The sequence below is a fragment of the Astatotilapia calliptera genome, chromosome 7 (assembly GCF_964374335.1).
Source record: "Astatotilapia calliptera chromosome 7, fAstCal68.1, whole genome shotgun sequence".
NCBI classification, from domain to species: Eukaryota; Metazoa; Chordata; class Actinopteri; order Cichliformes; family Cichlidae; genus Astatotilapia; species Astatotilapia calliptera.
The window spans coordinates 10186675-10210731 of NC_137428.1; the positions used below are offsets into that span (position 1 = coordinate 10186675).

The 24057-nt window shown below is 37.1% G+C and overlaps 1 protein-coding gene and 1 long non-coding RNA gene across 3 annotated transcripts; one reads left to right on the forward strand and one right to left on the reverse strand.

Moving 5' to 3' along the window:
* Positions 1-1843: 1843 nt before the first annotated feature.
* syk (spleen tyrosine kinase) lies at positions 1844-22652 on the reverse strand. The gene is made up of 14 exons (XM_026172994.2): positions 22402-22652; positions 19419-19891; positions 18146-18306; positions 10200-10338; positions 9978-10059; positions 9771-9826; positions 9381-9437; positions 8594-8666; positions 5548-5707; positions 4778-4987; positions 4046-4235; positions 3178-3318; positions 2262-2374; positions 1844-2155 (listed from the first exon to the last, which is right to left on the reverse strand). The coding sequence occupies exons 2-14, from the start codon at positions 19818-19820 to the stop codon at positions 2083-2085; spliced, it is 1857 nt and encodes a 618-aa protein (XP_026028779.1). The 5' UTR covers positions 19821-19891; positions 22402-22652; the 3' UTR covers positions 1844-2082.
* LOC145429945 (uncharacterized) lies at positions 11672-13439 on the forward strand. 2 transcript variants are annotated; one of them, XR_013910297.1, is made up of 3 exons: positions 11672-11773; positions 12757-12852; positions 13301-13439. It is a non-coding gene; the product is annotated as an uncharacterized LOC145429945 (long non-coding RNA). The 2 variants fall into 2 exon arrangements; XR_013910296.1 differs by lacking the exon at positions 11672-11773 and adding an exon at positions 12397-12534.
* Positions 22653-24057: the final 1405 nt, after the last annotated feature.

Sequence of the window (24057 nt, forward strand, 5' to 3'; positions counted from 1 at the left end):
AGCAGCTTGCCTGGCACTCTCTTTTCCCATCAGTCTACCATAAAACACCAGAGGGTTATCCACAATGTGGATGCGCAAACCACCAAAAACAAGCTGCTGATCTCTCAGCTTGCCTAGCTCCAGTTATTGTTAACAGGAGACCGACAGCAAGCCCTCAGAGGCAGAGATGCCAGAGCTATGAGATGAAACGTAAAATAAATGCAGCTTTCAGCGACAATAGCCAACTCTGGAAACAAGATGGCAGTATTGTGCATCCTCTTTAATGTAGTCTCCAGGTTGAAGTGATTTGTCAAGTCACTAACTGGCTGTGGTAGATAGCTGCCCCTCCCTTAGCCTGGTTGCCTTTGTAAAATCAAACACCTAGGCATGCAGACTGCTTCCACAAACTCCTGTGTAAGAACAAGTCACTCTCAGGAGCTCAGTGGATTACAACATGGTACACAATAAAGTGTGGTTGCTTACTCATCTACCTTGTCTGACCATCTGAAAACAGTCATCTTTGTTGTTTACAGGAAGATTATTTACCTTGAACCTTGCCAGATGTGATTTTGTAAACCTATGGTCATATACTTAAGGCACTGCATAATTCAACAAGTAAATGATAAACTGCATACTGCATCTATAACAACAGCTTGACTTCATAGTAGAAGAGCCTGGGTACCCAGCTTGCCCACCTGCAGTCCAGACCTTTCACCAGTTGGAAAACATCTGGTGTATCATGATACAAAAATGGAAGAACTGGGATTGTTGAGCAGCTAGAATCGTATATCAGAACAATATTCCTCTGCCAATATTCCAGCAACTGGTCTCCTCAGTTCACTGATATTTATAGATCAAGAGGAGGTGGAGCTAAAGATAAACATGTCCTTGACCTAGCGTTTCTCAGTTTAAACATTTGATATAGATAGAGAGCAGATAGTCTGTCTTTCACATTACAGTATGTATCTGTAGGTAATATAAGCAGACATTCTTAGCATTCCAATCCTCTGTTAACCATCTCCCTCTGTTGGCTTTTATTGGTGTCATTTGTGTTCGCAATGCTCTAATTCTCTGATTAAAAAGGCCTCAGTAACTTCCAGATTTGAATCTGATGCCATGTCTTTTTCTTTTTGAACTGTTACAGATTTACATATAACTTTACTACCAAAAACTGTACTTGTAACCAAGAAAAAAAACAAATATCACATCATAAGATGGCATTGTAGTTGCTTCATCATCTTTCTTCACTTCCAATCTCTGTGGCACAGAGAGAGTTGTTGATACCTTTGTTAACATCTTGTTTTAATCAGAATCCTAGGGTTGTGTGATGTGTTGCTGCCATGTTTCATTTCCACCAGTTCTTTAGAGTAATTTGTTCTGGTTTGCTACAATCATCTGTACCAGGTATAGAGGCTTAAGATTTTGGTACCTAAATAGATAGGTTTACTTTTGAAAAAGATTTGTAATGCATTTATGAAGCTCTAGCTCTAGTCATTTGTTTGCCGATGTTTTTCTGTTCAGGAAGTGGCTCAACAATCCATTTGAATTGTTCTACTTTATTGCTCTTAGCTGAGGTAACCAAAAGCGCAAAATAGCAGCAAATCCTTCGTCAGATTTTGAGTTACTCTAATGTTTTATATGTCAACCAACCACTTGGTCACTGACTTTGACAATGTATATATATAAAATAATTTGAAGGCATATGAATGTAATTTATTCATCTTAGAATTGTTTATGCAAGTACAGAAACTCAGAGTGCTGAAGATGCTTAAACAAGGTCGGATTGTATGTTGATATTAGGAAGCTTATAGGAAAACAGTAAGTTATGTAGTTTTTAGGTATAACATCAGTGATTGCCGTGAAATAAGATAGACTTGTAACAGTTTATTATCATTTTCATATGGCTTACATTCAAGAACAAATAAATGTAATAGGAATTATATTTGCATAATCAGAGTTTATATTAAAAGAGAATATATTCCAGTTAAAGTCTATATTTTACAGCATTTATTATCCATAACAATCTCTGAACCAATATGTGTAAAAGCTCATTTTCATCATCAGCCACTAGTTTGCATAGTCTCATAACATTCAAGTGAGCAATCACTGTGCAATGTCGTAGTAATAATCTCGTAGTCTTGGCTCAACAACATTAAATCCAGGCCTCTCATTTGCCCTGGAAGACATGAAAATAACATGCAATAATCACAAAAGATGTCCATAAAACATAAACCGGTTTGCTGTTTGTTCAGCTAATGCCTTATGATGAACATGTTACTTACTTATATGTCCAGCAGGTCTTCATGAGCTCATACATCTCCAGTGGACACTTCTCTGGGGAGTCCATACGCTTACCACTTTCAATCATCTGCAGGACATCATTTCCTTTCATTCCCTGTAAGGAGTTAAAAATTCAGAACAAATAAGACGCCATCAAATAAATTAAAATGTAAAGGCATAGAGATTATCAAAGTCATAATTTTTGTGTTGCAACCATTATTTTTTAATAGCAATAAGAAGGTTAGTACATAATTCTAAAGTCACACACTAAGATTATTATCCATCTATCCATTCGCTTATCCTTTTCAGGGTCGCGGGGGGCGCTGGAGCCTATCCCAGCTGTCATAGGGCGAGAGGCGGGGTACACCCTGGACAGGTCGCCAGTCTGTCGCAGGGCCAACACACAGGGACAGACAACCATTCACACTCACACCTAGTGGCAATTTGGATTATCCAATTAACCTATCCCCACAAGCTGCATGTCTTTGGACGGTGGGAGGAAGCCAGAGTACCCGGAGGGAACCCACGCAAACATGGGGAGAACATGCAAACTCCACACAGAAAGACCCCGGCCTGATGGTGGAATTGAACTCAGGACCTTCTTGCTGTGCGGCAACAGTGCTAACCACCGTGCCAAGATCATTATGATACATGCAATTCATAGGTCAAGATTTCATAGGTAGACAGTGAGTACACATCACAAAATTATTCTATAAATTACAACTAAACAAATCTGAAACATTTGTTTTGTAGTCATTTAGTTTACATAAGACAGCAACTATAAAGAATAAAAATTAACAAAATAAAGGCTGCAACAGCTGTTTGAATATTAAACTAATATTCAAACAAAAACACAATGTGTGAGTGAGTGAGGTTACATGTGTCACCATAACTCCTTATATTCAATAATAATAATACCTTGTATGGTTTTTGGCCATAGGAGTAAGCCTCCCACATGAGCACCCCAAAGCTCCACACATCACTTTTGGATGAGAACTTGAAGTAGTTTATACATTCAGGCGCGTACCATTTCACTGGCCACTTCCCATGACCTTTTGCCTAAAGGGAGAGACACGCAAACATAACTAGTTTTAATTTCATGCCACACTGGTCATTTTGCAGCTTCAAATAACACAATGATTAGGACTGGTTCCTGGCAGTAGTGTTCACAATATGATAACAGATACAAGTAAGGCAGATTGACTGGTGTTAGTGTTACAGTTATTTTAATGCTTTACAGCAGGGATGGGCAAATCCAGGCCTCGAGTGCCGGTGTCCTGCAGGTTTTAGATCCCACTCTGGGTCAGCACACCTGAATCAAATGATTAGTTCATTACCAGGCTTCTGGAGAACTTCAAGACATGTTGAGGAGGTCATTTAGCAATTTGAATCAGCTGTGTTGGATCAAGGACACATCTAAAACCTGCAGGACAGTCCTTGAGGCCAGGAGTTGCCTACCCCTGCTTTACAGTAACACTTTCATTGAGAGTGACTTACTTTTAAACAAAAATCTAAGAGTGTTGATGCATGCTCAATCATGAAGATAAGGAAATCCCAAAAAGTTTGTGGGATTCTGTTCATGAGGACAGTTTTTTCAGTGGGAGAAATATTTTGTCAGTCATCAAAGTGACTTCTTTAGACAAAATGTTTCTCTCACTGAAAACGCTACGTCCTCACGAACAGAATCAACTTTTTGGGAAAAATCTAAGACGTTCATAGAGATGGACCATCAAGGCTTTTTGAGAGTATAAGGACAGATGACGTGTCATCCTATACCATATGTTACCTTGTAGTAGTTTTGATCCTCAGCAACAGCTTTAGAGAGGCCAAAGTCACTGATCTTGGCATAGTGCTGTGTGACCAGCAGTACATTCCTTGCAGCAAGGTCCCTGTGGACAAAGTTATGCTCCTCCAGGTACTTCATCCCCATAGACACCTGATGGACCAGCTCTGTGATATTCTTTATGGCCGTTTGCCTGGAGATGAGTTGTTGTTACTTTAACTCTAAAAGCCACCATAAACCTCACACAATATGAGAACTGTATTTTGAAATCTTTGATTTTTTTATATACTGTTATTTTGAAACTAAAACTTATAAATAACTTCACATTTAGAAAAAAGTGATTTGTCACTTCAATCTCCTAAACTAGCAGATTACAATATTGACCACAATACTAGAGTTTTGATTAAGAGTGAAATGGGATGTGTAGGTGTTTCAGAGAACACTGAAACAGAGAATGGAGAAGTACGGCATTGGATAGGATGTGTTTCTCAACAGACATTTGCACATATCTTAGCTGATGTGAATATTGCAAGCTCTAATTGCTACTGTGTAGTGCTCTTTTGTAGCTAATGTAGATACTTGTAGAATAACTCAAGTAACTTACCACAAAACAGTACCTTTATAAATAAAAATTCAGACTCTATCATAATGTACTTGCATTAATGTGAAGAAAAAAAAAACAATGTTCAAACAAACCAAATTGAGGAAAGAGCAAGGCCAAGTCGCAGTACATACTTATTTTTCTGCAGGAACTTGTGGAGGGGTCCCAGCTCAGCCAGCTCCATAACTAGCATGAGGTTCTCTGCTTCACAGATACCAATCATCCGGACAATATACGGATTGTCCAGCTGCTGCATTACATTGGCTTCCCGCAGCATTTCGTCACGTACTGACTGGTTATTATCATCATTCTTCAAGACTTTAACTGCAACTGTCTTCTCTGTCCTGATATGCAACATGGATTAGTGTAAGTATTAATATGTTACTACAACAGAAATGCATTTTTCAGACATTTTGACTCATCCACAGTCAACATTCATCATCAGCAAAACAACATAGTGGTACGGATATCAATAGACACAACTGTCAATAAAGTAAACCAGTAAGACAAAAGCAGTATACACTTGCATTCTGTATAAAGGGGGGGGGGGGGGGGTGCTATAATGAAGCCATCTTTTAATGACTGCAGGGACCAAGACTGTGATATTTGTGTCCTGTGGACTTTGCTTGGTTTTGATTTGTATGATATGAGCTGTGTGTTTTTGGAATTTGAATAACCGATTGAATATTTCTTTGGGAAAACAATGAAACAAGATGTGCTGAACTCATGTTTTATTTTTTGGGTTATATCAGTGAATCACTGACAGTGAGTTTGCCTGCTGCAGTCAGCAAATCATAAATATCATTTATAATAGGGAGAATATTTTAAATTTGTAAGTCTGATCATTTAACAAAGCATTGTGGTGCAATGTTTGTATGTAGTAATATGGTTTAATGTAGCATACTTTCTCATCTTGTAGGTGCCTTTCATGACGGTACCAAAATTCCCAGAGCCCAGTTCTCCATCCTCCAAGAAAAGATGTGAGCGATCCACTGTAGAACTCCGCAGTTCATCTGGATCCGCATAAGGACTCTCATATACCTCTGTGTCCATTGGCATGGCCTCTGATGAAGAATTCAACATGTCAAAATTAGGAAGCAGTGAAATATTAAATGAAAACATGTGAATTTGGATTTTACAAGTTTGGAATGTTCTCTAGCCAAAATAATAGCTCGTTATTCAGGTAGATTTTCCCTATTCAGATTTATCATAATCTATCTGTCTACACTGTAAAAGAAAATCCTAATATAAAAGGATTTTACTGTGTATTTTACAGTTTTGTACTGTTCTTCTAGAATATCATTAAATTTACATCAATAGACTGTGATTTCACATTTCAAGTGTAAATTAACGTAAAATCACTGTAATGTAATAAAACACAATTTTCTTGTTTTTTAAATGTATTTGTCTGTACATATGCATATTTAGATTGTTAAAATACATTCACAAATGTATCATGATTTCACAAATATTTGTCCGTTATTTGAAAGATTGAACTGTTAAATTCAAATGTAATGCTATGGAAAAATATATAAAATGATTCTTATAAACTTTTTTTACATCAAATTATTATTATTATCATTGCTATTTAGGGCGATCGTGGCTCAAGAGTTGGCAGTTCGCCTTATAATCAGAAGGTTGCCGGTTCGAGCTCCGGCTCGGACACTCTTGGTCGTTGTGCCCTTGGGCAAGACACTTCACCTACCACTCACTGGTGATGGCCAGAGGGGAATTATAAAGTAGAATTGTAAAGCACTTTGAGGGTCTCAAAAAGCGCAATATGAATGCAGTCCATTATTATTTAAACCAACTGTTAAGTGTATATTTCTGTATATTTAAATATTATTATTCATATTGCCACATTAATTGACCTTGTTTATAGGTAATTTCATTAAATTGTTCCAAATTTAATGTTTCAAAGCACTTGAAAAAGGTAAAATCCCATGTAAAATTAGGGCAACAAATTGTATTTTCATTAATGGAAATAACCGTATTTTTATGAGTAAGTTATCTTCTGTTAATTTACGGTATTATTTTGGCGCCCCAGCTGCCGGAATATTACTGTTTTTTTAAGATGTTTTCTCTAACAGTGTAGTATGTCCCCTATATGAAAGCATAAAACTGGTTTTACTTATTTTTGAAAAACATTGTACTGGAAAAAATATTGAAGGAGTACTGTACCTTTAGCATCACTCATTTGAAAGTGAAAAGAAATGCATTTTTTAAATCCGATTACTGTAATCCAAAAAATCTGTCATTTCTGACAGATTCAAGTTAAAGTTCATCCTAATTTTCCTTGAAGACTGGTCATCTCGAGTTACATTTTCAGGGTAAAGGAATAGTCTTGGTTTTTGTTAAACAAACAAAAATTAAAAGTATCCCTTGTCTTGTCTCATTGATATGGAGTCGTAGTGAGAGGCTTTCCTTTTTTGGTCTGGATCAGGTGACCTGGATGCTCTCTTGGTTAGGTCTATTCTGCTGACAGCACTAAGTACTTTCCTTTCACTCTCTATAGATTCATATGCCAATATTGCATGTGATTATCTTTTGTCTGCTTGTGTTTTGTCCCGTTTGTTGTATGCTTTTGTTACACAGAGCAGCTACGTGAACGGTACTCACACAGAGGTCAGTTATCTTTTTCATTTCTTTACATCTTCATGATATACAACTCTGGATACTGTAGCTCCCCAGAAAAAAACCCCTCAAATATACCAGGGAGTCTGAAATACTTGATCCCCTGGTATAATTCTCAATACACACCTTTAAAACCAATAACTAGTAAGCTAGAGATATTAAAATAATTACGTAGTCTGGAAAAATTGTTTGCTGCTTTATTTAAAAATAAGCCCTCACAAAGCTAGAACATCTTACTATTCATCGCTGGTTGAAGAAAATAAGGACAACCTTAGGTTTCTCTTAAGCACAGGCTGAAAACAAGTTTGTTTTGAGCCAACCATTCGTTTAACCTTAATGACTTGATGAATTTCTTTACAAATAAAATTGTCACCATTAGAGAAATATTGCTTGTAACCATCTCACAGACATAATATTATCTACAGTTACTTTCAGTACCATTGGTATTCATTTAGAGTCTTTTTCTCCAATTGATCTTTCTGAGTTAACTTCCGTAATTACTTCCTCCAAACCATCAACATGTCTTTTAGACCCCATTCCTACAAGACTGCTCAAAGAAGTCCTGCCATTAATTAACGCTTGAATCTTAAATATGATCAACCCATCTCTAATAATGGGCTATGTACCACAGGCCTTCAAGCTGGTAGTAGTTAAACCTTTACTTAAAATAGTAACAGTTTTTACCCAACTCTCTTAGCTAATTATAGGCCAATCTCTAACCTTCCTTTCATCACAAATAAATTCTTGAGAGAGTTGTTATCAAACAGCTAACAGATCATCTGCAAAGGGAAAGTTTATTTGAAGAGTTTCAGTCAGGTTTCAGAGCTCATCACAGCACAGAAACAGATTTAGTGAAGGTTACAAATGATCTTCTTGTGGCCTCTGACAGTGGACTCATCTCTGTGCTTGTCCTGCTAGACCTCAGTGCAGCGTTCGATACTGTCGACCATAATATTCTATTACAGCGATTAGAGCACGCTGTAGGTATTACACGTACTATGCTGCAGTGGTTTGTATCATATATTTCTAATAGACTCCAATTTGTTCATGTAAATGAAGAGTCCTCTTCACACACTGAGGTTATTTATGGAGTTCCACAGGGTTTCATGCTAAGATTAATTCCTTTTACATTATACATGCTTCCTTTAGGCAGTATCATCAGAAGGCATGGCGTACATTTTCTCTGCAATCCAGATTACACCCAACATGACATAGAATCTATGCTAAATAATATTTACACAGTATGGAACATGCACAAGCAAGTTAGCAATTGAACAACAGTACATCAATATAGGGTTTGACAAAGGCAGTCTTACCTTTACCTTTACCGGGTATCCTAGTTTCATAAGGATTGGAGTTATCTGGAGGCCTGGGACGAGATGGTCGGTTCTGTTATCATCAGAGGAGACAGTGTTAAAGAACATTCATTATGAGAATGCATGAAGTATAGCTAAATAGCACTTACTGCTGAAAGTAACCTGCAATAAGTGAACACATGATTTCAAAGAAGGGGTTTAAGACAAGTTTACAGTCAGGGGGTATTTTGACTCTCAAACATCTCAAGCATAAAATCTCAGAAAAAATTAGGAAGAAGACTGTACAAGATAAAACTGCAGGATTCAAAAAGGGAAGAAAAAAAGACATCTGATCCAAAACTTAACTGTAACAAAGCCAGGCAAAAACAAGAATAAAAAAGAAAACAAAACAAAAGAAAAAATGGCAGAGGGATTTTAAAGGATGGAACATGTGGACAATATTATCACAAGCACATATAGAAAGCTACCAAATGGCTGCTTGTGGTTCTATAATGTAATTGCACTGGGTAACCTCTGGATGGTGTTAAAACATAATTACAAATACACCAACTAAGATGTCACACCAATTCAACAAGCTTGTGTGCACTGACATCCATTATTTACTTGGATGTGAGATCTATCAGAGGGATTAGAAAGGACATAATTCAAAGGACTAATATTGCAAGAAAGAGTTAGTAAATAGAAATCCACATTCCATTAGTGAAGAAGTGCAGAGGTAGAAGGAAGGTGGAGGTTACACACTGCTGTGAGCAACTATGACTGAGGAAACAGGATGTGTGTAATGCACCTTTTTTATGCCGGGAACTTTACTGATGATGGTGAAAAATCCATCTGTCGCACTTTGCTAAAAATCAAAATGTCAGAGAGGTTATCATTAATGGTAATATTAAAATCATGCATGAAATTATTACAATAGGAAAAAGATTAATGGGAAAAATAGCTCCAAACGAGGATGTGTGAAGTCGTCTGACACACACATTCATCTACACATTACAAGAAACATTTCTATGTTTGTTTTACCATACAGGGCTTCCTGAAGAAGCCATATCATTCTAATAATAAAAAACAACCCTTGTCGTAATGGTTAATGGTAACCCATACAGGCTGACTGCTGAGGCCAATTTAACCAGCATTTCTGTTTCAGTTGAATGTATTAATGCACATAGATGCAACTTACAATGGCAGAACCAAGTCTAGGATGGCCCGGTGGAAGAAAAGGCCGTCCTATCAGCCCTGTGAACATGGAATAAGACAAATGTTAATCAGCTGTGTATACAGTGTTATAATTTAGATTATTAGATATTAGTTAACATGCAGTGAAATTTGCTTTCAATGAAAGTCTTCCTGTAAACACATTTCGATTAGTTGTGTTTGTGTTTCTCACCAATATCTCCATCAGGCCTTGGACAGGGCTCTGTTAGTACTCGCAAAAGACCATCTGGTTTGTATGAGTAGTGCTCCACCAGCTGTGTTTAAACAGAGGTGTAGGCAGAGTACACACATAAGTTTTACCACCTCACCTTGTAATACATTATACAATTTCAAACAGATTAAGATTGTTGAAATGTTCTAAGTAGCCCATAAATATAAAGCACACTGGGATTACCTGCCACAAGGTGTCAAATTTCTTGCCCTCTGGAATGGAGAGCTTGCCAGCCGAGTCCTTGTCAATACGATAATGCATGACTTGTCCTTCATGCAGTAAACACAGAGCATAAGATCCATTCGCATCTCTCTGCCGAATCCTTCACATAGAAAAAAAAGGGAGAATCGTTTGAAACAGTTTTTGTTTCTGTAGTTCATTATAAGTGGCGGAGGGCTTTCACTTTGGTGGCCTCAGAATCTCATCTCTGATTTTTGCAGATGATGTGGTTCTGTTGGCTTCATCGGGTGAGGGCCTCCAGCTCGCACTGGAACGGTTCTCAGCCGAGTGTGAAGCAGCGGGAATGAGGATCAGCACCTCCAAATCTGAGGCCATGGTTCTCAGCCGGAAAAGGGTGGAGTGCCCACTCCGGGTCGGGGATGAGTTCCTGCCCCAAGTGGAGGAGTTCAAGTATCTCGGGGTCTTGTTCGCGAGTGATGGGAGAAGGGAGCCGGAGATCGACAGACGGATTGGGGCTGCAGCTGCAGTAATGCGGACGCTGCACCGGTCCGTCGTGGTGAAGAGGGAGCTGAGTGTAAAAGCGAAGCTCTCAATTTACCGGTCGATCTACGTCCCTACCCTCACCTATGGCCACGAGCTGTGGGTAGTGACCGAAAGAATGAGATCGCGGATACAAGCGGCAGAAATGAGCTTCCTCCGAAGGGTGGCTGGCCTCTCCCTTAGAGATAGGGTGAGAAGTTCGGCCATCCGGGAGGGGCTCAGAGTAGAGCAGCTGCTGCTCCACAGCGAAAGGAGCCAGCTGAGGTGGTTCGGGCATCTGACAAGGATGCCCCCTGGGCGCCTCCTGGGTGAGGTGTTCCAGGCATGTCCCACCGGGAGGAGGCCCCGGGGCAGACCCAGGACACGCTGGAGAGATTATATCTCTCACACTGTAAACCCGAATGTTCAAAGTAATTAAACAGATTAAGTAGTGTATACTCAAAGTTTTTAAAAAGTTCTGTTAACTTAAATATGTCAAGTTCGTATAACATGTTCTTCTTTTTGAGTAAATGAAACTAATAATATTTGATTGAATTGAACTATTTCTATATTAAGTAAGCATCACTTAAAATCATAACTTAAGCACAACGTAACACAGTTAAGTTAGGACATATAAGAATGGTAAAGTCCTGTTATTTTTGTTGTTTCAAGTAGGATTTAATAATAAACTTAATTTATGTAGCACATGCTAAAATACAATAAAATCTCAAAGTGTTTCACCAAATAAGTAAAATCAAATTGTCTTAAATGCATTAGTGGAAGACAAAATGTATTTATTTTAATATTCATTGTTTTATCAATGTGTCCTACATATATATTTTTAATTTTTTCCGTAAGTGTTGAGCAGCTGCAGGAATCAATTTTTATTCCGAGTTAATCTCTGATTCACCCTCCGAAGCGGAAGGCGGCGCTAATGAGCATTAATACGAAACACAGAAGAAGTGAAGGTATATGGGCGGGAACAGCACCAAAGAGGCAACACGGACGACTGGAGAAAGTTGGACCTAACGGCAGCAACTAGCATCACTGGACTTACAGTAAGTTTTCAATGTTGATATTAGTTTATTGTTAAAATACGAATATTTAGTTGTATTTTGGGTGCGTGTCGAAAAGAATAGCAGAAATGTCGGTCCGTGTTTTTTATGTGCTTTGCTGCTCTCCCCGAAGGAAACTTTGCGCTTGCAGAGCTAGCATTAAGTTGTTGTAATGAGGGTCGCAGGCTGTTTAAAAAGTTAGATGCTACTTGTTCTAGAGGTGGCGCCTGGTCGCCTAGTATAAAACAAAGTATTTTAATCTCTCTAAATTTTTAAACCCCCTCTCATGACTCAGAATAGTTAGGTCCAAACAAGCCCGTTGTCCCTGCAGTTACACAACGGAGATGCCTGTCTGCAGTGAGAGTGCTTTCAAGCAGTTTTCTTGTTAGAAACGCTATATTTTAAACTATATGTTCAGGGTTAGGGTTGTGAAGGAGCTCTTGGACCTCTGGCCTGCTCTAAAAATGGAGTCTGAGGTAATATGGATCAGCTCTCTTTAAAATGAAAATTGTAATTCTTACTCATGTGGCAGATTTTTGCTGCTTTATAAAGATGTGCGAGATTCTTCAAATTGAACTGTATTGTTCTTCTGCTGTAGTTGTATGCAGAGTTTCAGCGGATTACAAATCAGAACCTGCCCAATACATTCTACGCTGAACTTGACCGCCATCTTCCTCGACTGATGACCTTATTCAGCCAGGGCATCAAAAACTGGGAAGACAGCAGATGCCCTGGCTGAAATTCTAAGAATTCACAATGAACAGGTAATAATAGATTGTTACACATTTCATAGGTTGAACCAGGTTCAATGATTTAAATGAGCTTTTTGAATTTTGCTATTACTCCACTTTGTGTTTGCTATTTGTCTGACTGTATTAAAGATGTGAACAGGTTATTTGTGGACATATGTTCTGATTTGACTGTTGTTTTTGTTGTTGTTCAGTAAACTCACCAGTATATACAATTCTGTTTTTATCTGGAAATAGGAAATCCATGATATCCACACCAAGCGCACTACCGTTCTCCACGCCCTTCCTGTCTATCTGCGTGAGGATGTCTCTGGATTTTTCAGAACCTGCACTGTGAGTGTCCTTAAGTATCTAACAGATACTACTGTGTATATAAACAGTGCATCAAAGTACAAACATGTATTTTGATGCACTGTTTGGACTTATCTTTGTTTAGTCTACCCATAAGGTTTCCATGTATGGTCTTTTCTGTCTCCTCACTACGAATGAACTGAATTGGTGTTTTGTTGAAAGTGATAAGATGTTTAGTAAAACATTTTCCTGTGTATTTCCTTTAGCTTAGTTTCAGTCTATCTCACACCACTTGATTATCTGGTGAATTAGCTGATTTATGTGTGCAGAACATGGATCTTCTGTTTTTCACCTCTTACAGTGAGACTCAGGTCTCCCTTGTAAAAGAGGTATTGGATCTCAGTGGGAGTTGGTAAAATGAGAAATTATATGTCGTCTGTTGTATTTCTTGGGTTAGATTGTGATTAGTATCTCTTTTTCATTAATTCAGGACGAATCTGATGAGTTGGAGCTTGATGGTGTTGAAGTGGCCCTCTTCACTGTCATCAGTGACCATGACACAACAAGTCCAGTTCACTACCAACCTGTGAAAATCTCTGTCGTCATTGTAAGTGATGCCGTGTTCAGTCTCCCCAGATTTGGTGAAGCCTTCCTGGTAATGTTTGGACTGATCTATGCACTTCACCTCAGCTACCCCAAAGGCCTGACCAACACTTTAGAATTTACTCAAAAGATTTTATTTGGTCTAGAAAGTGGTAAACTGTCACCCAGGTTACAGACCCTCAAGAATGACTTGGTTATGTAGGAACTCATCTGAAAGAAGGATGCAGGGTGAAGCATTATAAAAGGCTAGTTCAAAGTTCTCTTCTTTCATCTAAATAATGCCTCAAAACATTATTGCATTACTCTACAGGTGTTCAGCCAATAGGTCCAAACTATACAATGTGCCTTTGTTCTCATTAACATAATGCAAAGCAACACTAATGTTTTGTATGTTTTAATGTTTTTCGTAATACTATTTCCAAAACATTGTGGGCTGCGCAAGATGACCTAAATTTCACTGTTTGATACTAGTTAATGTAAAACAAATAGCATTGTAATTCACTCAAATTGCTGCCTTGTTGTCTTATTCAGATATTAGCCAGAGAGCCAAAAGCACATTTTGATATTATTAATTATTATTTGGCATTATTTTTCATTACTCTGACAGTTTTCCTGACTAAACAATTTTTGGTCTACTTATTTTAATTTATAAATGTTTTTGTTAATTATTTTTAATTAATTTAATTTTTTTTTTAATGTATTTAATTTCAACATAGTGCTAAAAGGGAGCAGGCAAGATACTGTTCAATGGCAGATGTTTATGACTTTTGCATATTAAGTTACCGATACTCAGTGTAATTGAGGCAATCAATTGCCTCAAAAATTTTAAGTTTTGGGTCACATGTTTTTAAGTATCAAGTAGTCAACATATTTGACTAACGTGTACTTAAAATAATGACAACACAAACTAATAAACATTTGAGTTTTAACATAAAAATGTTGTGGTTGTGTACTTATTTTTTATAAGTTCTGTGAACTTATTTCTTTGAATTTGTAAACTTGAAACTTTAAGTCATATTAACTGCAAATATTTGAGTTGACCGTTCTCAAAAGATACAAGTACCATGTAATCCAAACTTTTATGTTCTGGAAAAATTTGACTTTTGAGTTGATCAACTCAAAAAAATTGAGGCAATCGATTGCCTCAATTTTTTTGAGTTCTGGTAACTTATTCGGGTTTACAGTGCAGCTGGCCTGGGAACGCCTTGGTATTCCCCCGGATAAGCTGGAGGAGGTGGCTGGGGAGAGGGAGGTCTGGGCCTCTTTGCTTAGGCTGCTGCCCCCGCGACCCGGCCCCGGACAAAGCGGATGAAGATGGATGGATGGATAGTTCATTATATACATATATACCATTAAATAACTACAAAAATGTTCACATCTGACTGCAAACTGTGAATCAGTGATTAGGTGGTTTTTCAACTCATCTGATAGCTATTATGGAACGCAAAAGCAATGAATATCTTTTTTTACAGTTTCAAGATGTATTAACATTATTCATGCACAATACTTCAAGGTCACAAGAAAAAATGTCTATAAATGTAAAAAAAATCCTACTTATTGTAGAGTCTTTACCTTATGCACCTTGAGGCAACTGTTGCGATTTGAAGCTATACCAATAATACTAAACTGAATTGGCCTAAAATCCTAGTGCTCATGAATGAGCTCATGAATTTGTACATTTTTCTGTTTGTTTTCATTTATTTATTTTGCAAATTTACAACTTTAATTCAGAAAATTATGAATATTTTCCACTGCTGCGTCTGTATTGCTTTTTATTTATCTACGATGGCTCACTAAGCACAATGAAACCAAATATTAGTCTGAATTTTCAATTGAGAAATCATGTTACCCCGCCTATTACCACATACTGTGTCAGATGTGATAAGTTGTGGCTAAGTGCAACTTTTTTCATAGACTTGCATTTTAAAAAAAACCTCATCACATGGAGACATTACAGTAAATAAGAAGTAAGGAGAACTAAACAGGAAGTAAAACTAATAGCCTGTGTGCTATTATCAATAACTGTGCTCCAGAATGCTATGTGTGCAGTATGTGATTCACTCTTAACAAAATTTCAATAAAATTTAGAGACATAAGCATAACATGATGATGTGTTTCAGTGGAAAGTAAGTTTCCTGCTAGATGTTACATGAGAGAAGGGACAGAACAGTTACATTTTGCCTTGCTGTTAGTCTCCCTCTTGTTTGGCTACTTCAGGAAGTCCTTTGCAAACTGCCAGAGCGGAAACCACAGTGTGTTTGTGTGTTTGTGTCTCTCTGTGTCTGTATGTGTGTGTGCATGTGTATGTTCCTCTCTTTCTTCAAGCGAGACCACAGCCGCTCAACTGAAGCTTGAGGTTCTATAAATACTTTACAAACTTTATTCAGTGGTTTCAAAGCAAAAAGACATTTTATGCATTTGACAAATGAAATGTAATAAGATGGAATGGAAGCAATACAGTGCTAACATAGCTGTGTTTGTTTAGACTGCTTGCATTTGTAGAATTTGATGTATTTCACTACTCACACAGTTACTTTATACTTGTAACCTAGAATTCTAAAATCTTGCTGTGTAGAGGGAACACAGCATTGTTCTGCTTGGGGTCTGCTGTTGACATGGTCTGAATCGCAATAAGTCACTATTGTTAATGTTTAGAGCATAAAACAATATAGTAAATTAATTATTGCAAACATCTGTTCAAGATCAAATTGAACAATCGTTGTTGGTAGTGTGTGTGTGTGTGTGTGTGTGTGTTAGTAACAATCAGCTTACAACCACTCTTTTCATTTGCAGAACCAGTATTAATTACATTACAAAACCATATTAGAAAATCATATTTAAAAAATACTTTAACAACGAACAAATTGACATAATATGTATCTTTCAGTCTTCATCTATTCTCCACCTTTTTGAGAATAAAAGTTACATAAGAGAACTACTCAATAGGAAATACTCAAGAGTTCTGCCCCAGAGGAAAGGAAATTTCTAAATATTTTCATTGCCCAACCTATTTCTCAGACACATAACTGAACTGAGTTTCGTGTCATTGTGAGAGTTTAGTCATTTGCTATCTCTGAAAGGCAGAAGCTCCTGGAGGGAAAAAAGCTACCCTCAACTTTAATAATTTCTTTGCTTTTTCTTTTCTCACTTCACTGATCTTGAGTTCACAGCTCTTGAGATAACACTCAGAAAATGCAACAAAAAAGGATGACACTGCACAATCTTAGGAGTTCTAGTTTCAGTCCTGTACTTGCCCTGCTTGTTATTGTGTTTCTTCAGTATTTGGATGTTGTAAGTTGTCTGAGACTGTATTCTTTTGCTCACTAATTTTGTAAAGCTGCAGATAATATTACTATTTTACTTTACTTTTGCTGCTCACCATAGTCTTTCATTTGTCTCCTCTGAAATAAACATATAGTTAAGTTAGTTAAAATAGAGGCAAACCAAATGGAAACCTCATGAGATTATTAAAATGTCAAGTTCTGCGAGGATTTGGGTTACAGAATATTGTATGGCTTTCTTGAAAATAAATGAAAAGACTCTGTTGATGTTGTCTTTAAAACAGTGAAATAAATAACTGACTCAGTCCAATTCCAGGTGATGTTGCAGTGTTGTGTGTATAATGAATTAATTTACTGTTTTGGCCAGACCTCAGCAATATGAAGTAAGACAATGAATCTGAATAAGACTTCTACTGTCATTGAAACAGCTGAACGTTTGAGTCTGATTTCACTGTTTTACAGGGTTAAAACAAACAAACAAACAAACAAACAAACAAACAAAAAACCCAAAAGCATCCTTTTCTGAGTGAATTAATACATTTACTGTGCATGAACCACTTGTAGGTTTTGTCACATTTCTACCAATGTGGTAATGTTTTTTTACTCTAGTTTATCCTATTTAGCAGTTAGGAATGCTATGAACACAATGAACATAGTGAACGTTAAACTAAAATATTTTTAAAATGCAAATGTAGTTGAATAATATTTTTTTACCAGCTAACTTCTTACAAAGTGAAGCTAAGAGGAACTGAAATATTAAAACCACATTAAACCAATGTCATTTGTTTGTAAAACAACACCTCGTTACATTTTTCAAGGTCTTTTCTAGTGCCATGAGGGCCATTTTGTCACGGGCAAGAATGTAGAAGTTCAGCACGAGAATCACTGTATGAAAAATACAAAAAAAAGCCATTTTAAAAGCAATTAGTCCAGAGTCAGACAGATGTTTTAATATTTTGTCTTCCATCATGGTTAAGGTCTCTTCAGCTGTGTCAATTCAATGCACACTATTTGCACACACTATCAGTGGCAGGTTTCCCAGCTAAACTTGTACAAGTGATTCATTTTATTGAATAGAAAAATTATGAATATAAATATGGAATCGTAAAGTCCATAAAGAGGTTTTCTTCCAAGCCATAACTCTAAATGCTCTTCAGTTAGATTTTTCTACCCTGTCAGATAGAACTCAAATTCAATCCATGTAGTAACCGCAAGCAGTTCTTTAAAACTATGTTTTAACTGGTTTTCTAAAATTTATTGATCAGGACTAACAAAACATGAACATGAAACATGAAAAGACAATTATTTTTCAGACCAGAACCAAAAGACGCAGTGTAAAATTTTACCATGAGAGGAATGATATTATTCTTCTGGCTTTTTATAGGATTTTCTACTACTGCCTGCAAACACAGCAAATAATTTAATAAAAAGAGAATTAATATAATACTTACAGAAACTTTCCATTTGCACGCGGGCCACATTGAAGCCTGGGCTCAGAGTCTTCTCGTGTTATTGTTCCATGAAACCAGGGCATTCTTTCATGAGCAGTGGTAGCGATGAGCTTCTCCAGCTGAGGTCGCTGGCTGATGATGGCCTGCTCCAAAGCTGCACCCTGCAAACAGGCAACACACTTAGCTGCACTTGTAATATAAAGCTAGATTAATGCTGCCTACGTCCACCCAGAGCACACTCGTAAAACTCACTTTAACTCTAGATTTATCCAGGTATAATGGCTGACTTACATATTGCGCCTGTCTAAGAAGTGGTTTTGTACATACATCCATGTGCAATTGAGAACAAGAGGTGACGCACAAGCAGCAGAGTCTGAGGAATAGTTGAGATAACCATTTATCTGGGCGACCATGGCTCAGGGGGTTGGGAAGCGTATCTGTAACCGGAAGGTCGCCGGTTTGATTCCTGGGCTCTCTGTCCTGGTCGTTGTGTCCTTGGGCAAGACACTTTACCTACCGCCTACTGGTGTTGGCCAGAGGGGCCGATGGCGCGATATGGCAGCCTTGCTTCTGTCAGTCTGCCCCAGGGCAGCTGTGGCTACAACCGTAGCTTGCCTCCACCAGTGTGTGAATGCGAGAGTGAATGAATAGTGGCATTGTAAAGCGCTTTGGGTGCCTTGAAAAGCGCTATATAAATCCAATCCATCATTATTGAATTTTCAGTATGGAAGAGACAGATTGGATACCACTATTGTTGTGGTGGAGATACTAGAACATCAACACAACCTGAGCTATCAGTTGCTATTTGGGCCTCCTGAAGTGAGCAATGCTTAAATGGAAATTTTGTTGAGTCCCTTCAACATTACTGGGAGTCCATGATGGTCTTATCTGGTCTGGTCTACTAATGAGGACAATTTTTAAAGGTAGCCTTTTGATCAAGATATGGTAACACAGTAGCATTATTTAAAAGAAGTCAAAGTAACATTATTACCAAAATTGGAGACAGACCAAAGTGACTTTCCTCTGACCTTCTTTACTTCCTGCAATTATATGCTTTTTCTAGGCCTAGGGTTTATTAACAAAATTTAATGTGTGTAAAATGTAAAATACACTTTTAACATCTCAACAATTATGTTGGTGACTTTTATCATGAATGTAAATAAAGCCCAAACTGCAAAAAACCATCATTTAGTTTGCTATGGTATTCCATAAAATTCTGACTTCTCATTTCAAATATGGTTTTCTTATATTATATAATAGAGCTGAAACTTACCTGCAGGTTCCAGGTCTGCTTTACATACTCCCGTATGAGTTTTTCCTTCAGGTCCTCAAACGGCCCAACTTTCGGCTGCATGTTCTTGGGCCTGTTACAAGGCTTCTTCAGCAGACACACAAGACCGTCTGGTTCTTGGGAATGGTAGTCAATCACATCAACGGGACTTCTGTAGCTCTTACCACCAGCAATAGCATACATGTCATTGGGCTGTCTTTCAATTGTGTAGTGGTAACAACGGCCTGCATTTGACACGGACAGTGCAAAGCCTCCAAGATAGTTTCGGCTTTGGCGTAGGAGGTACAGGCCATTGCTTAGGCCTGTCTGCCGCAGGTAGTCCTCTGCCTCTTCCCTGGTAATATTGCCATAAAAGAATGGCAATGAATTTACATTGTCAGCCATACTGGCTTTTGGTGAGTGGCTCCCTTTAAGGAAGTCCCTTCACAAACTTCTTCCACTAGGATGAAATTCACCTAAAAACAAAAATTGGAAACAAATAGGAAATGAGACAGATTTCAAGTAGAATTGCATGACATGATAAATCATTTAGCACTGAATCCCACAATCGAATCACAAACAATAAACAATCCCAGCATATGGTGACTGAAAAGTCAACATGTGTGATGATTTTCTTAGTTTGCAAATGTGTATTCCATTTTGTGTTTTGAGTCTTTCATAATGCAAAAATGGTTTCTGCCTGTTTAAACACAGCAGTATTTTTGTTTCCGGGGAATTTTTTGTTTTGTGTTATTTTTAACTCTGTCTAAATTTGCACAGCACAGCTGCTCTTTTGCATGAAAACTAAAATCTGAAAAAACAATAACTTTAACCATTTGAAGCACAATATTTAAATGGCTCAAGCTCACTTTAAGTTCCCAGAAGACATGACGTGATAGTGTTTATAAAATTTGGATACTTTTTTTTTTCGTGTAGAGCTGCCTACCTGCTTTGCAATGTAAACTAAAGCACATAAAGCAAGTTATCATTGGGTTTCAGCAGCATTGCTTTTTGAACTCACAAAGGTCAGAAATAAGTCTGAGCTGTCAAAGGTTTTGGCCATGTTTTAGCCATAAAGACACCACATAGACAGGTTCCTGACTTTTTCACCTATTATTGTCTTTACTGTGTTTTTAGGTTCTTATGTGGAACTAACCTGATCAAGTCACCAAAATATAAGGATTCATTTGCCTTTACTAACATTTTAAAGATACCAAAGTATATCCTGGACACCAACAAGTGATAGATCAACTTTGGGAAGAAAATAACTTTGACAAACCACTTCCTTCTTTGAGAGAAATATGAATCTATTTTAATGCTGAATGCAGACTGCAACTGAAAGTATGACATTTTTTTGCTGGTTAGACAGAACCATTTCAAATTCAACAACCATTAATGTACACATAATGAAAACTAAAACTCAGCTGAAAAGTTGCAAGGATGGTGACCTTAAAAACCTGACCATCATTGGTAGGCCTTTTTTTCAGATCACTGTGCGCATGATTAGTTTCAGCAAGACAATTCTAGCTTTTCTTAAAGTAAAGTGACCACAGTGATTATAAAATGAAACCTTAGATTAACCGATTAAATAAAAGAATAAATAAATAAATACAAGGTTTAGACATTTTTTTAACTGTTGCAGATATTAAGACAGTGCACTGACCTTGTTTTTATGACCCCATTGTTCCATTTAACAGTTAACAAAATCTTTCCTGTTTGTAATGCACAACAGTCTAACATTGAAAATAAAAATTTAAAAGGGAATAAGCTGCACATTTGTGACCTAAAATAAGCAGCTTCTGGTATTTCCTGACAATGTCATCACACTACAGACCTCTTGAACTCTGCTCTCCTTGAGAATCTACCTTCCTTTCAGACTGTTTGATGTTATTTTTGATTGAGTTGTACTTTGTATTTTTTGTTTTCAATGAAATGCTAGTCACTAGCAGTTAATCCTTTTTAATCATTTTACTTGCTAAGCAGGAATGTACAAATAGCTTTCAATGTGCAGAAAAAACAATTAAATCTAGCATCCATAACTTCACACGTAGAGATAGATATATGGTAGAACAGCTACTAAATGGAGTAGGGTTTTCCTTTTCTTTAACGAAACACGAGGACTACAAATAAATTTCCCTCAAAAATAGAATTAATGTTAGAGTACTTTTGTATAAAAGCTGTCCCGGATCTCATGTCATAAATATGTCAGACTAAAATGCTGTCACTGTCTCTGAAGACAGTTCAGATAGTTAACTGTAACACTTTTGTTTACAGATAAATTTGATGATATTTTTTTTTAAATCCAAATTTCAGTACTGGGCATCCTTTAATGTGTCACACCCAAACTCTGTGGTGTCATTCAATGGCTTATGCAGTTGGAAAGAACCCAAAGACACGTGCCAGAAAAAAAAATGCTATGCTAGACACAATTATTTTTATTTCTTGATCAGTTTTTAGCTGAGGCAGTTGTTTCAGTGAAATCATGCTGAGTATTTGAAATGTCTGGTGTTTTTTTTAGGCTCAGAAGTGGAATTAAGCACTTTGGTCAAATGTATTTTATTATTTTCCACAGGTGAAAAAAGATGCTAAAAGTGCCTCCTGATAATCTGACACTGTAGATAACACGAGATCCAGAACATTCTTTTCTCTTTTCTTTAAAAACCCTATTAGAATGGTAAAATAAGAAAACAATGGCCAAATCACTTAAATGATTTTAAATGTGTTATTCATTGAACATAATTATTACTTCCCAAAACAAGCACAGCAGCAAGTGACAAATGAACAAATGAAAATGATCTCACACTGTAGGGCAGATTTTTTTTTCTGATCAAAAACAAGTCAGCAGTTAGTGAGAAATGGTAAGCTTCGATAAGACAGTAAAAAAAAGAGGAAGTATAATTATTGTCGTTAACGAGACAGTCAAATGTAGCTTACTGGTAAATTTTAAATAGTCGTTTTTGAAAGAAGACACAAAGACTACACTTACTGTAGATATTGTTGTGAACTAGTTCCACTGTTCAACTTCAGAGCCCAGTTGAGTTTTTCAGCCCTTCAGTATATCAACTTCCAACAGTCTGAGCAATACATGAACAGGTCATCTTAAATTCAGTCAGCTCCTGACAAAAAAAAAAAAAAAAAGTGCTGTCAATATCTCATAAAACCAGGGAGCTTACACTCACGGGTATCCTGGTTGTGTTTTCCAGCTGAAGCAGGTTAACCTTTACTTTAAGTACTGACACACAGTAAAGCGGTGGAGCTCTGAAGCTTCCTCATTTCAACGACTTCCTTGACAATTTAACTCTTATACTTCCCTTTTTTAATCTGCACACTGACCAACAAGACAACAGGAAATGATGTGGCAACACCAAAAACACAAATAAAATGTGTAATTCAAATTCATCGTTAACTCGGGTGGAACGTTATTTTTTGGGGGAAATTACTGTTTGATATTTTCTTTCTGGCCTGTAAAAAATGTGAGATTATCTAAGAGAATGTACTTGTTAAATATAGTTCTTTTTCATCTATTTCTTGTATTTAAAAAAATGTTAACATTTGGCTTTTTTTGGTATGTGCTATGATGTATTTCACATGTTTTATCATATCTCGAAAATTCTAATCTTATAATGAATTTTAGAGCTGTTTTTTCCGAGCTTGGTGGGTCTCCAACATGTTTATGTCAGTCATGTTGTTCCATGTTATCTTCAATCTCATCATCTTTAGTTTTAAAAATTATTCTGGATAATATTATATAAATATTTCTTCATAAGTGAGCTTGGCTGTTACCTGCATGTATTTACTGTTACCTGTGTTCCCAATTGAGAGTTTTATGTATTTTTTAAAAACAGGTAATAAACGTGATACTTCGAGTTTTCTGACATCAACACTTTGAAACTCTCGATGTGTGTGTGTCAGTATAAAATAGCACAGGGTGGTGGAAAGCAGACAGGGACAGTCAGTCACTCGTGTTTACCACTCAGGAAGCGCCAGCTAGCTTTGGTGTGTGTAAAACTCGTCACATACTAAAACAAAGACACACATGCATGCATATGTACATCCTCGATCGTCCTTGAAGCTGCAAGCTCTGGCTGATGTGGTCATGGCCAAAATGTTTCCAATCAGTTGCAAGTAAGCTGAAAATTGCACAAAAATGTAAAATGCATGAACTACAACTGTAAGGAGGTGGTGTGTTTCTGTAACTTTGTCAAGACCGTTTAAAACATTTCCTTTCAGAAGTATAGTGTGATCACACCAAGTTTCTCACCTACTACTTATACTTACGTTTCTCTTCATCTCTAAAATGGGCTGGTTTAACTATCCTGTTTGACCTGTGGATTTTAATTGGAACAGAATGAAATATCCATCTATAGTTTAAAACATTATTAAACAAGGATGTAAATTTATGAGGTTATGTGGTTATAAAACTCTTTGGTGTGTAGAGTTATATCTCAGACTCTTAGTGGGTTATGGTTTACACACATAATGAAAACTTTACAGTACATTACAGTAAATCGTTTGCAAACATGACTAAATTCTGAATACATTTAATGCTCTACTAGACTGTAACTGGGTGGTTACCAAAATAATTTGAAAACACAGTTATGCATGAAAATCAAAACACAGAGCTAACTACTGTTTTAGTACT